Source organism: Andrographis paniculata, unplaced genomic scaffold (genome assembly GCF_009805555.1).
Source record: "Andrographis paniculata isolate CXL003 unplaced genomic scaffold, ASM980555v1 Contig35END, whole genome shotgun sequence".
NCBI lineage: Eukaryota > Viridiplantae > Streptophyta > Magnoliopsida > Lamiales > Acanthaceae > Andrographis > Andrographis paniculata.
In genome coordinates, this window is record NW_026137568.1 from 3305540 (window position 1) to 3319631 (window position 14092).

Here is a 14092-nt window from a genome sequence, read left to right on the forward strand (position 1 = left end):
TTTCTTCATCATCGAGGGAAGGCCAACTTACTTGGCCATTCTCGGGAGGGACTAGATCCACACCACCTAGTACGTCCCCTCAATGTTGCACCAGAAGGTCATGTTTTGGAATGGAGATCCATATCACCCTTTTGTATGCTTATGTGTTGAAGCAACTCCTGCAATGATTAAAACATTAGTTAAGTTAATAGTTCAGACTTAACTGACTCATAAAGAAAATTATATTACTTATTGAGATGGGACCCTCATCGATTTGGATGTCTATCTCCCGAGAAATTGTATAAGTAACCAAAAGTAATAATATTTATTTATTATGGCCCCCATCCATTGATCAGTCGGGTGAGAAGATTCTTTGGCATCAATCTTTTGAAAAAAATAACAAATATTAAAAAATAATTTTTCATTCACATGAAATGCCCAAAGGAAATGAGTTGAGTTCTTACATGCTGAACCGGTTGGGTTTCTCTTTCGCCAACCAAAAGAAATCCCATTTCGTCAATCCTTTCGGGCAAAATTGAAGCTACCTTCCTATTTGCTTGCGACTAATGATAAAGGGATGTTATATGAAGTGAAACAATTCTTTTCAAAGAACTTTGAAATGAAAGATATGGGAGAGACGTCTTATGTCATTGGCATTTAGATCTATAGAGAAAGAAGTCGAGGCATTTTGGGTTTTTCTCAATAGGCCTATATCAAGAAAGTTCTAGAAAGATTTAAGAAAAGATTGTTCACCGAGTGTAGCTCCCGAAAAATGACTTTGAAAGAGAACGCATGAGAAATATTCCTTATGCTTTAGCAGTCGAAATTCTTATGTATGCTCAGATATGTACCATACCTAACATAGCATATGTTGTTGGAGTATTAGCGAGATATCAGAGTAATCCAAGTGTTGACCACTAAAAAGATGCAAAGAAAGTGATGAGGTAACTTCAAGGTACGATAGATTTTATGCTCATATATAAACAAACTAATGTCTTTGAAGTGATTGCCTACTCGAATTCGGACTACGCTAGTTGCTTTGATACTCGGAAATCCACATCGGGCTATGTGTTCATGTTGGCTGATGGAGCTATCTCTTGAAGAAGTGAGAAACAGTCTATCACTGCTACTTTCTGCTATGTAAGCTAAGTTTGTTTCATATAATGAGAGGCTAGCCTGCATTGTATATAATTGAAGAGTTTCATATTTGACTTAGAGGCGTTGATTCTATTTATAGGTCAATCAAGTTGTACTGTGACAACCCTACTGCAGTTTTATAGCTAAAAACAATAAGAGTGAGAGTCAAAATAAACATATAGAATCAAGTATTTAGCCTTAAAAGAGCGTGTTTAGGAAAATAAAGTAGTCATTGAACACATTAGTACAGAGTTGATGGTTTCCGATCCCTTGACTAAAGGCATGCCACTAAAGAATTTCAAGGATCATGTAACAAGTATGAGACTTGGTTCCATAATGTAATTTGTTTGCGCACATTGTTATTGAAACTCTTATTCAATTTAGTTTTTTCTCGCGTTATTGTGCACATATTTGTTTGGTCTTGAGAAAACTCATTTCAGTCTAACCCGAAATAAATATAAGATTTATTCACTAAGTTTTGAACTTAGTTTAAGATGCTTAACATATCGTGAAACATATAAAGTTATATTCGTTTAGATAAGACCTACTGTCATGATTCGTATTTAAAGTTTCTAGTTATATTTGTGATGGTTTGAGTGGACCAAGTGGGATAATATTAGTTTAATAGTCTATTTAACTAATTAAAGTTAAGCTTAATATTTAATTTATATATATATATGTATATATATATCCATTGGATTATTTTTAAATTAATTTGACTATCTAAACTAACCTTAAATTGTGTTCTTTCTCCCATTAAGTCCATTATGTTGAGAATTTATGTGAGAAGTGGGAAAAAACCGTGATGGGCGGTTTTCTTTTTTATTAATATATATTTTCTCTTACGGATTACTAAACCTACTCTAAAAGAAAAAAGAATACACCATTGATATTGAGAGCGAGGGTTTGGCAGCATCTTCCATGAGTTTTTACTGGTTTCTCGAAGAAGGAGATTCAAAATTCTGATTCGATTTGCAGCAATGGAGGGAGGCTATTATAATTATTATATGTATTTCTGATGATTTATTTGATTTAAGCATTTCATAGTTCAATGTTTAAATCGACATGCAGAAATTTAAGTTTTGCGATTTAAGCATGTTCATAGTTCAATGTTTAAATCGACATGTAGAAATTTAATTTTTGCTAACATACGATACAATCAAAATATGCTAACTTCTTCGGTCGGGGGTTTACCCAATTGCGCACTTTCGGGTAGCAACTGTGGGTTTTCACGTCATCAAAAAATAATAAGATATATGCTAACTTCATTTATTAAAAATATTAAATCTTAGTCGGAAATGGTTCGTTCAGTTTGTGTTGTTTTGGTCACATGATTTTTAAGAAATCTTATAAAAAAAAAATACAATATGTTCAGACACCACTACAAGAAATTATCAATTTTGTAACGAGATTTTTTTCTTTCCTAAATTCACTTTTTCCGTTAGTAATGATATTAGAGATGGAATTAGAGATGGAATTACGTTAGCTACGTGAACTTTAGAAATGGAATTCCGTTAAAAATATACTATTTTTTTTTTAGTGCACATTAACATATATATATATATATATATGTGTGTCTTGTCTATTCACAAGAAATAAACAACTCAAAACAATATTAATAATAATAATAATATATTTTTAGAGAAAATTTTAAAAAATTAAATAATACAAAGGTAAAAAATAATAAATTTCCCAACAAATACTCTTTTCTTTCCGTGGTAAATTTTTTGTTTGGCTTTGCATATGGATTAAGAAAAAATAGTATTTATAAATATGTAATGTAATAAAATAATATAATGTTCATTTTATCATTAAAAATCAATATGAAAAGTGACAAATTAAGGTATTTAGTTGAAAGTTACTGTTTAAAAAATAAAAAAATTTGATTTGGACATACTAAAATAAAAATAAAAAGTTTGCTAGTGAATGAAGGGAGTATATGCCAAGGAGAAATAAGAGAGTAATTATATACTCTTTTCATCTCATTTCAAATAATACATGTTTTTTGTTTGTTCTATTTAGTAAATTTTATCAAGTATAAATATACTTAACATATTTAATAAATATTAATCAAACTTAATTAAATTCATAACATATAACATTTTACATCACGAACCACTTAAAATCTTTGTTTTCATTTTTCTATTTAATAAACAAATGTTTTTACCTATATTTGAAACTCTTCATTTTTATAAAATTAATTTATCCTAACTATAAATAAATAAATATATTTGTTTATTTATTTGTATTATATAAATTTCATTTTTTAAAAAATATCTATATAACATATATTTTACAGTGATATAATATTTAAAATATTTAAAAATATATTTTAAATTTATTTTAATCATATATATTAATTTTTATTTTAAAATTATCAATAATATTACTTATATAAAAAATAATAAAATAATACTCCCTACGTCCACTTACTATGTACACATTTACTTTTACCGCGATGTTTAAGAAATAATAATATTTTAATTATAGTGGGTAGTTAAAAACAGTGTAATGACATTTTTGCCTTTGCTTTTTCATGTAAAAGTAATATGATGTAAAGTAAGGGTATTTGTGAAAAAAAAAAAAGTAAAGTATTTAATTAAATGTATGTTTTGTAATTTGACGTCCCAAAATAAAAATATGTATACTTTCTAGCAGGACGGAGGGATTATTATAATTTACTATTAAGGTAAACTATTTTTTTAGTCTCGTAACTAGACCATTTTTTTATCATTTTATTCTCGTAATTGGATGTTGTCTTAAAATAATCTTGTAACTGAAAAATTTTCTCAATTTAGTCTTTAATGCCTATGTGTCATTTGCGTGGCATGCTGGCGGACACGTGCCAGCCAAATCATCGCCACGTGGCTAAAACGTGTCCGCCACGTGGATAATTTTATTTTAAAATAAAAAATATAATTAAAAATATAAAATATATAAATATAAAATATAAAAATTAAAAAATAAAACTTATCCATGTGTCCGTCAGGTTCACGCTACGTGGCCGCTACGTAGATAATTTATATTTTTAAATTTTATTTTTTTAATATAAAATAAATTTAAAATATAAAAAATCAATAAAAATATAAAAAAAATTATCCACATGTCCGTCAGGTCAGCGTCATGTGGATAATTTTATTTTAAATAAAAAATTAAATTAAAAATTTAAATATAAAAATTTAAATAAAAAAATAAAAAAATAAAAATAAAACTTATCCACATGTCTGTCGGGTTCACGTCATGTGGTCGCTATGTGGATAATTTATATTTTTTAATTTTATTTTTTAAATATAAAATAAATTTAAAATATATAATATATAAAAGATAAAATAAAAAATAAATAAATAAATATCCACATGTCGTCAGGTCAGCGCCACGTGGCCGCTACATGGATAATTTATACTTTTTATATTAAAAATAAAAAATAAAAAATAAAAATATAATTAACAAACATACTAATATATAAATTATTAAAGATCATGTAGTTTGACTCGATCGGTAGATATGTGGATATTTTTTATTTTATTTGTTTTAATTTTAATTTTATTTTTATTTTTAACTTTTATCTATATTAAAAAATAAAATTAAAAAAAATAAAAAATTGTCCACGTGGCAGACACGTGTCGGCCAGATGACGTTGATATGGTCGACACGTGTCCGCCAGCATGCCACATAAGCATCAAACTAAATTGAGAAAAAATTTCACTTAGGAGAATATTTTAAAATAATCTCCAATTACATAACTAAAATAATAAAAGAATCCGTTAAGAGAAGTTTATGCTTTATTATTCTTAACTAATTAGAATTTGTTACCCATCACTGATAAAAAGAGCCATTTCAAATGGAGAAGGGAGTAATAAACGGTACTCAAATGAATATTAAAGGACAAATAAGCCCATGAAATAGAAATAGACAATTATATCAATAGCTTATTTATTTATGGAGTTGTACGATGAAGGAATAAAAACAAGCATTTTACTTGCAACCTTCGAAATATAAAACAAAACTTAGAGCAAACACAATAGTCAGTAAATAGAAAAACTTAGTCGTACATATTTTAATATTAATCTATAATTATTTTCCCTAATAAACTTTTTAATTATCTATTGATTATACTTTACTTAAATTCTCGTATCTATAGTAATAAGCCCAAAATATCTGGAACGGATGGAGTATTACGTAAACTTTTTACTCAAATATCTTGCAACAAATTACTTTTCATGATTATTTGCTCAGTAGTAAAGAGAAGAAGATCGACGAAGAATGTTTGATACAAAGAAACTTGTGACTCAAGAAAGGAATTTCTCCTATTGGTGTCGGTTGTTGCCGGAGACTGTAGAAGACCGAAGAGAGATTCGACATCACGTATGGAAAAAAAATCGGTGAATTGGGAGAAAAGTTTTGGGCTGAAAAATAAAAAATTTCATAAGAAAAAATTCTGGACAACATCTCGAAAGCCTGAACTACACAAAACTTCTTCCAAGCCCCATTGTCATAATGGCCTTAGAAATGTGTCATTGTATCTCCAACTTTTAATACTTGGGGTAAAAAAGCTTCTATTAATTGGGAGAAAGCTTCGATTTGGTTGTCACTGTGTATGTTCTTAGGAGCTGTAACCTACATTTAAACACTAGTAATTGAAAATAATACTCTTCCGTTTTTATTATGGTCACCATTTTCCTGTAGACATCAAAATTTAGAAGAAATATAATTACTAGACAAATAAGAATGTATTGATTAAAATACTTATTGTATAAAAAAATAATTATAGGTTAAAATTAAAATAATTAATTACTCTAATTATAAATTTAAAAAAAAAATTAAAATTAAATTAAAATATATAATTCTCTTGAAAATGATAAAATAAGTAGACACGAAATAAAGAATGATTGAAGAAAAATAAATGTAATAAAAAATTAATGAAAAGAAAAAATATTATAAAAATCATAACAAGTATAATAAATATCAAATACTCCCACAGTCCAAAAAATATACGTTAATTTATTTATAATTAATATTAATTTAATTTATAATTCTTAAATATGTTTTAATTTAATAACAACTAATAAATAAATAAAAAAATGTCAATTAAGTTAAAACAGAGGAGAGTAGATAATAATAATAATAATAATTAAATATTAAAACTTCAATTTTACTAAAATTAATAATAAGCTAAATCTAACAAATGGACCCAGAAAAAACAACAATAAATAAATAAATTTTCCAGCCGAAGACGATATATAATAATTGGGGGCTTCAAACACAATAATCTTCTCAAACATGCATCAATGGATTCGCAGACACCTAAGCTCAGAATGTAAATTATAGTGCATCAATGGATTCGCAGACACCAATGATCCTGGGAAATTAACAAAAAATATAAAAAACTGTCCTGTCCTAAAAAGAAACTGCAGGCTCTTTGATTTCATTCCATTCCACTTCATGGGCGAACAATACAAAATAGGAAAATCACAGTAATGAAATGACAAAGCATAGAGCATAGCATAGCATAGCAAACCAAACCAAGAAATTCAAGAGCCCATGTAGAAGGAAACAACAAAGTCAGGTTACCAGCGGGCAGCACCTTAGCTTTCTTAGTAGAATAAGCAGGGGGGTCTCCCTGCCTGCCTGTCGGATGTCTGTCTACTCACGGACGAATCAAATCATGATGTGTATTCGAATGGTTGTGGGGGGGCAGGCTCTTCATCCACCGACATTGCTGCCGAGGCTTGTCCAGTAGTTGACCCACCCGCATTTGCAGCTGCTGCTGTTGTTGACGATGGCGCATCCGTCAGAGATAGTTCTTCGGGTTCATTTGGACGCAGATCTTTCAAAAGCACAAAGCCTGAGGGGGCTGCCTTCACTGGAACATATCTGCTCTCCTCAAGAAATTTTATCACCTTCTCTTGCGCTGGCACCACCCTAGCAGGGTTCGTCAATATTTCAAAAGAGGGCTCAGGTTCCACTTTCTTCTCTGCAGCAGCGCTGTCGACCTAGAAACAGAATTCGCATATATCAATTGATTCATCAACCACGGGATTCTTATATTAATTAACTACATACCTGCATCAATTCTGCATCCTTGTCACTTGATTTACCCTTTCCAGAACTCGACTCTGCCTTCTCTGGCGCTGCCTTCTCTGCCTCTTTTTTACTAACTCTGGCCTTAGCCCGGGCGGATGTTGATAAAACAGCTGTGGGCAGTTTAACAGCTGAAGTTGTGGTAGTTACAGTAGTCGGCTTAGGGTACTCAAATAATGATGGCTTCGCATGCGATAGGAAGTTAAACTTTGGCACTTTCAGGTCATAGTTCAAGCCAATGAAGGCAGTCGGGGAAAATGCCAAACTAGCAAAGTATATGAGCGGGTACCAGTACCAAAACTGAGTGAACACAGCAAGACCAACAACTGCAGTAACTTTGTCGTGTTTAGTCTTCGAAAGCAACTTGACAGTCACATTTCGCCCACCGGCATCCAGGATTCCTGATGCTAAGATAGCACCCATCTTGCTCATTGTGTCTTCATGCTTGTCAAGAATAATCTTTTCCAGTTGCCGCCTGAGAATTTTGTAATTATAACCGTAAGAGGATGAAAACAGACACAAATGAAACAAGCCAGGTAGCTTTAATAGACACAACACCTGAATGCACCGACTCTGGAATCGCTGGCTTCGCTGATCTGGACCATCACCATGGCCATGGCAATAAGGGCACCTTGGCGAACAAAGTCCACAACATCTGATGTCAACGGCTCGAGCAATGATATGGCCTCGCTAAGGCCAGTGCCTGCACAAGAAATGCCAACTGCAAGTGCAGCACCATACCGAACATGGGGATTGTATGACTCCGATAAAAGGGAGACAATTCGAGGCGTCTGCATGATAAACACAAGTTCGAATCAACAGGTGCCATGATTAATATAATCCACCGACGCGGTTGACAAAAGTTATGGTCAAAGAGAAAGGGAATTAAAATAAATAATGTAACCAACCTGTTCAGGATCAGAATACAGCACAAAACCTAGAGCAAGAACAGCAGTTCTCCTGACATCATCACTCACATCAGACACAGCAAAGTGAAGCAGCTGACGTATGGCCTTATTGTTTGATGTTCCTCTATATGCCAAGGCCAAAGCATACATGCCGCCATAACGCAGTATAGGATCTTGATCCCGAGTCATTTGCTCAATAAGTGTGTCAGCTTCTTCCTCTCTTCCATAAACTGTCAATGCTATCCCTAAGGCCAACCCCCTGCAGACAGGCCACACAAATAAAGAGCACGACCAAAAAAACAAAAAAGAACTATTAAAAGACAATTGCCAATAGGATCTCTTTCCAACCAATGGCGCAAACCAACTTACCTAATGATCTTCTCATGCTGGGTTTCATGTGCATAAGCAAGCATTTCTCCAGCCTTCTCGGTTGCAGTCCCAACCATAAGCAAACCCATACTAATCCCAGCGGCTTCACCAGCCACAGCACTGTCAGTGTACAATACATTTTTTATGTCATCAAAGACATCCTCATCAGCAGTGCCTAGAGCTGCCAAACCAAGACCAAGGCAAGCACCATGCTGAATAACCTGCACCATTAGTTAACTCACAACATTTAGCTAATGGATAACTATACCGATAAACATCAGGTGTGATAGATAAGTGGTTTCATAAAGAAACTTCTGACCTCAACATTAGTGCTTCTTAAGCTCTCACGCAGAAACTGTTTAATGCCTTCTCCGTGATTTGCATGGATCAAACCAAGTGCATATAATGCTCCGCCTTCAGAGTACGGACTTCCACCACCACCACTACCACCTTGTGGCAAATAAGGTGCCATAAGAGATCTACCCTGCTGCAGGTGACCTCTGTGAATGACGCCAAGTCCCGCAGTGGCACTGAATTTTGCCCAGTTTGTAGCCCTACTAAGCCAGTCCTGAATGAGAAAAGCCAAAAACCAACCATTAACACTAACTGGACAAAAGATGCCAAGAATATCTATGAAACTGAATGGTAGGTTTTTACCAGGTTCTCTCTAAGAAATGTGTCAACAGTTGTACCAGCATGCATGATGGCATTTGCATATATAGTTGCACTGTGGCAAACACTATTTCTCATCTCAACAGACTGCTTTATTGTCTTAAGAATCAGAAGATCCGACCTGTACAAAGATAATATATCAGGCACACATTAAATTAACAGACCGCTTCTGCTGAGACAGAAAAATTTAAGATTAAAATGAAAGAAATATAGACTCACTTATTATGACTGTATAAGAATTGCAATGTCAATTGTATTGAAGTCTCTCCAGACAAGATTCCTTTTATCTTTGTTAACCTCTCAGCATAAACTGCTTCACTTGGATCAATAGTAGTTGAGCTGTTGTTATCTGTTTGAGATCCATCCGTCATTTGAACATCCTCTGAAGGTGCAGCATTTTCACTTGGGGGGGCATTTTGCTGAGCAGGTTCAGATGATTGTACAGGCTCCGAAGGCTGGGACTTGGGACTAGGAAGCCTATCTCTCACCTTCAAAAGGAAAGCTTGTTGTTCGTTCTCCACAAGATCAAAGGCTATTTGAAATGACAACAGAGCATCGTCTACATTGTCAGATCGAAGGAGTTTCTCTAATATGCTAGCAACACTATCTGGTTCGTCTAGAAACATTAGACGCTGACAGATGCTCAAATAATCAGGAGATGGCAGCTGCTGATACACTTTAACAAGAAGTCGAAGCACCTGGAAAATAAGAATAAAATATTCAAATCATTGTAGGGAGATTCAAACAAAACCCAATCAGTAAAAATAGTATTATTTGGAATCTTTACTTCACGTGAATTTTAGGAGGATGACAAACAACCATATAAACTGGTGAAAAAGCCAAGAACCAAAGTCGGTTGCCTAAATAGATAATTTAAAAAATAAATAAATAAAAGAACACAGATAGCATAGCTGACATTTTTTTAACAAAGAAAAAACTTATTAAAGTTGTAAATCACATAGAGATAAATCATGTTCCACTTAAACTAACATCAGCAAATGCTAAACATGAAACATCCTGATCATACTACCCATACACCACAAAAACCTTGAATCATATCAAACCACTCAGATTTTTGAGATTGACAACAATCATTTTTTAGATTAATATTAAAAACAATAGTTTTATAAACAAAAAAAAAAAAAAAGAGGAATGATACAAAAACAAGAGTAAAAAGTTTTCTAATAAAATCAACTATGCAACGGATTGCGAAGAGTGCTGATTCGATCTAAGTAACTAAATTACACCACAATGTTAACAATTGGAAATATAATCAAGCATCTAAGATAAGAACAACAAAATAACATCAATACTACATACACATAAAGTGTTAAATCACTCAACTGACATTGGATTGGATAAATTTATTGGTTCAAAAGTTAAGGGGAAAAAAAAAATTGAAAATGTTGTGCTACTAAAATATTGTGGATTTGCATTAATTGAATGAACTAAATGCAATTGCAACATAGAAACTCGTAACAATGGAAATTTTAGTTCACAAAATGAGAGAATTATATTGGATACAAGATATATGTTTTTTATATACCACTAATAGACAACTGTAGGTAGGTATCAACAATGTATGGTGTACAAGGATTTGACTATTGAAAAACTGACTCTCAAACAATGGAAAGGAAAGTAGATGAAATTCAAAATAAACAAGTATGATTTCAAGAATATAAGGAAAAGGAAAAGGAAAAACAGAAGAAAAAATTAACTCAAGATAAGCCTTGTTATTGTTTGGATAAATATCAAAGACATGCGAGCAAGGTCAGTGATGAATGCTTAGAAAGATACAAGATGGATGATACAGAATTATCCCAGTTTCCTAAACCATTTCAAAAAGCAAGTTCCTAAGCAAACAAATAACCATTGTTTTTCTTTATTTGATTTTATTACCATAATTCATGAACCAAAAGTGTAAACAGGAGTTACAGAAAACTTCAACCGAATACTACTGAATTAAAAGCATTGCTCACTAAAGAAAAACCCATCACATAAAATGAGAATTCATTGATTGAAATAGGATTATAGACTAAAGAGAAGAAGCTAACTAAACTCACCTCACGTCGGTATTCTCTTCGGTTGACAAATGAATGACAGATATCTATGCAATAATTAATTGTAGCATGAACATTATCGCTCCTTATAACTGCTTCCTCAAGCTTATCCAATCGCCTGCACTCAATGGCCATTCCTATGGCTTGTTGATATTTTCCATCCGTTATACATCTGAAAGCAAATGTAACATAAGGAAGCATATAAGCCAGGAAACCACATAACTAGTTTGGTAGCAGAATACTACTTCACATACCTATCAAGCATTCGCTCCACAATTGCTTCAAGTCTAGGGTCAATAACTGCAGCTTCATCATTTGACTCAGCTGACTTAGTTTTGAGGCTGGCGTATTCATCAATTGCTTTAGCTGAGGGGAAAAGGCCAGAAAAAGATGAAGGCATTAGAAGCTCTAAAGCATAAACTGAAAGTTCATTCATATTTCCCACTTTGGGGAGACTAACATAATGAACATGAAAATAATCCTCACCAAGCAGAGTATGAACATAGTCTGAATCCTCGGATACATCAAAGAGAGGCCCAGCTCCAAGTGCATACGACAATGAGTCATTGAGTTCTCCTAAGTAATAGAAAACCTGAACATGGTGCACAAAACAGTTGTTAAAAAACAAATATATACGGGGGATATAGCAGACATACTTAAGCAAGACATCTCTGAGCAGCTGAATATCACTTTGTTGCTTTGGTAATTTTATGGAGGATTGAAATGGGTTAATGAAAATGATTTTATTTCTCCTATTAGATGTTTGTTTCTTTAGCTGCATTGTCAACCCAAACAAGAGCACCTGGGTTGTATATATTAACAGTTGGAAGGAATTGAATATAAGACAGCATAGAGTGAGTAGATTAATGAAAATTGATTATAGTGAAGTATATACCATACATAATTTAGCAAGTAATCATTAGAAACAGTGGATATATTCCATATTCATATGATAAGTGGAATGATGCAGGTTCTCTCACTCTGCAAACACTTCTATACCATACCCTCGTAGAATTCGTCTTAAATAGGATAGCATCACTTTGCTTAGGTGAAAAAGGCACTCAATTTACACACCTCTACTGAATTCATGCTCAATGACATCGGACCCGTATACACAAAAACCCAGCATTTATTCAAGAATACTAAAATTCCATCCAAGGAGACCTAATGCTCTGTTGTAGTTAATACTCACTTCTCAGAGCAAACATTAAAGCAATGAAAAACCCATTATTCAAAATGACAGCAACTGACAAAACAAATTATTATAAAGAACTTTGATGTACAAGCCAGTAAAGCAGATTAGGTAAATTATCTTCACTACCACACAAACCCATTAAATGAAAATAACATAATGTTACTTGTAAGCCAATTAAAAAAGCAAGCAACTAAAAACAAGAAACACAAGAACAGAAATACAAAGTACACTTATTGTTCAATGTAGTTGAAAATAACATTCTTAAGAGACTGATTTCACCTTTGAAACAAGCAAGGCAGCTAAGTGTCTCTGCTCAAACTCTTCATCTTCATATAAACTTTCTCTGCACCACAAACAGTAGGAGTGTTAGTTTGATTTAAAAGTCAAATATATGAGCATGCAGACAAGTGAAATTGATCGCGCCATTCTTCATTATGAAGTACAAAAAATGAAACAACAAAACATAGTATTATTGAAAGAAAACAAGACACTGTAAATACCATGACAAAACATGGGTGGACATTGACAATTTAGAAGAGAGTTCAGAAAGTTATATAAGCAATTTAAAGGAGCCTTTGACAAATTAGTGCAGTTTAACCACAATCAACAAACACAAAACAAGATCTGCTATTAAATTACAGATTGTACAGTCACTATTTATTCAGATAGATATAGATTGACTGGAAGTATAAACACGGATAAAAATACAAAAGAAATTTTAATTAGGACTTCTTATTACTCAAATAGGACCCCATATGTAAGTAAGTGAATTAAGTTTAAAAGAGTTTTCATTGTAATATATTTCAAAGTTTAGGATGCATTCAAGACTATTAAAACCAAAAAAAAATAACTGATTTTTTGCTATCCTTTTCTTTTTCAAACACATCAACACCGAGAGATTCAAAGTGTGTAATCCAAGAATTCTCATATATAGTTCCCTTTGTCCCTTGCTTGAAACATTTGACGAGAGCTCACCAAAGCACCAAAATCCAATTCAGCCACCTTAAACAAAAACCCATAACACGCTAAATATGTGGATAAACTAAGTGTCAAAACTATGATTATACGCAAATCGGATTCCAGAAAAAAAAAATAAAAATAAAAACTTCATACCAAACTTCCCAACAACATATGGTTACGGCCCTTTTCAGAGATACACAAAACCTAAATCCCCAATTCTAAGCAGGGAGACCTAATCAACCAAAAAAAAAGAATAACTAAAATTGATTTCTAAATACGTCGCACAAACTTGCAGAAATTACTGACTAAAGAGTGAAGGCAGGGCTTACATAATCGGGACAGAAGTCGAGATCTCGGGCCAGAAATAGTCCACGAAGGCGTTGAGGTTGGAAAGGGCGTGCAGCTTCAGCGCCGGATGACTTTCATTCAACATCGCCAGTAGACCGCCCGCTGAACTCACCATTGTCGCCGCCGCAGCCATTGTAGATGGCCCCGATCTAGTGCTGGATAAGGGTAGGGTTTATGCAGAAAATCTGGAAACGACAGGACCAGGGATGATTTTCAGAGTACTCTGGTGGGCACAACAAGAAGTCGAGGAGAAATGGAATGGCGTAGTGATTTCGAATCCAAATGAAATTGGGAGGCCTTCAATTCGCGTTTTTATGCCCTGCCCCGATTCGATGGATGGATTTCTTGGAAGAAGGGCAACTTCCTGTACACCAAGTTTTGCT

General features: G+C 33.1%; 1 protein-coding gene across 1 annotated transcript; it reads right to left on the reverse strand.

Moving 5' to 3' along the window:
- Window positions 1-6514: 6514 nt before the first annotated feature.
- LOC127249089 (26S proteasome non-ATPase regulatory subunit 1 homolog A-like) lies at window positions 6515-14087 on the reverse strand. The gene is made up of 13 exons (XM_051271708.1): window positions 13691-14087; window positions 12681-12744; window positions 11693-11798; window positions 11461-11572; window positions 11210-11378; window positions 9366-9844; window positions 9132-9267; window positions 8794-9042; window positions 8475-8695; window positions 8106-8364; window positions 7756-7988; window positions 7180-7672; window positions 6515-7109 (listed from the first exon to the last, which is right to left on the reverse strand). The coding sequence occupies exons 1-13, from the start codon at window positions 13840-13842 to the stop codon at window positions 6780-6782; spliced, it is 3003 nt and encodes a 1000-aa protein (XP_051127665.1). The 5' UTR covers window positions 13843-14087; the 3' UTR covers window positions 6515-6779.
- Window positions 14088-14092: the final 5 nt, after the last annotated feature.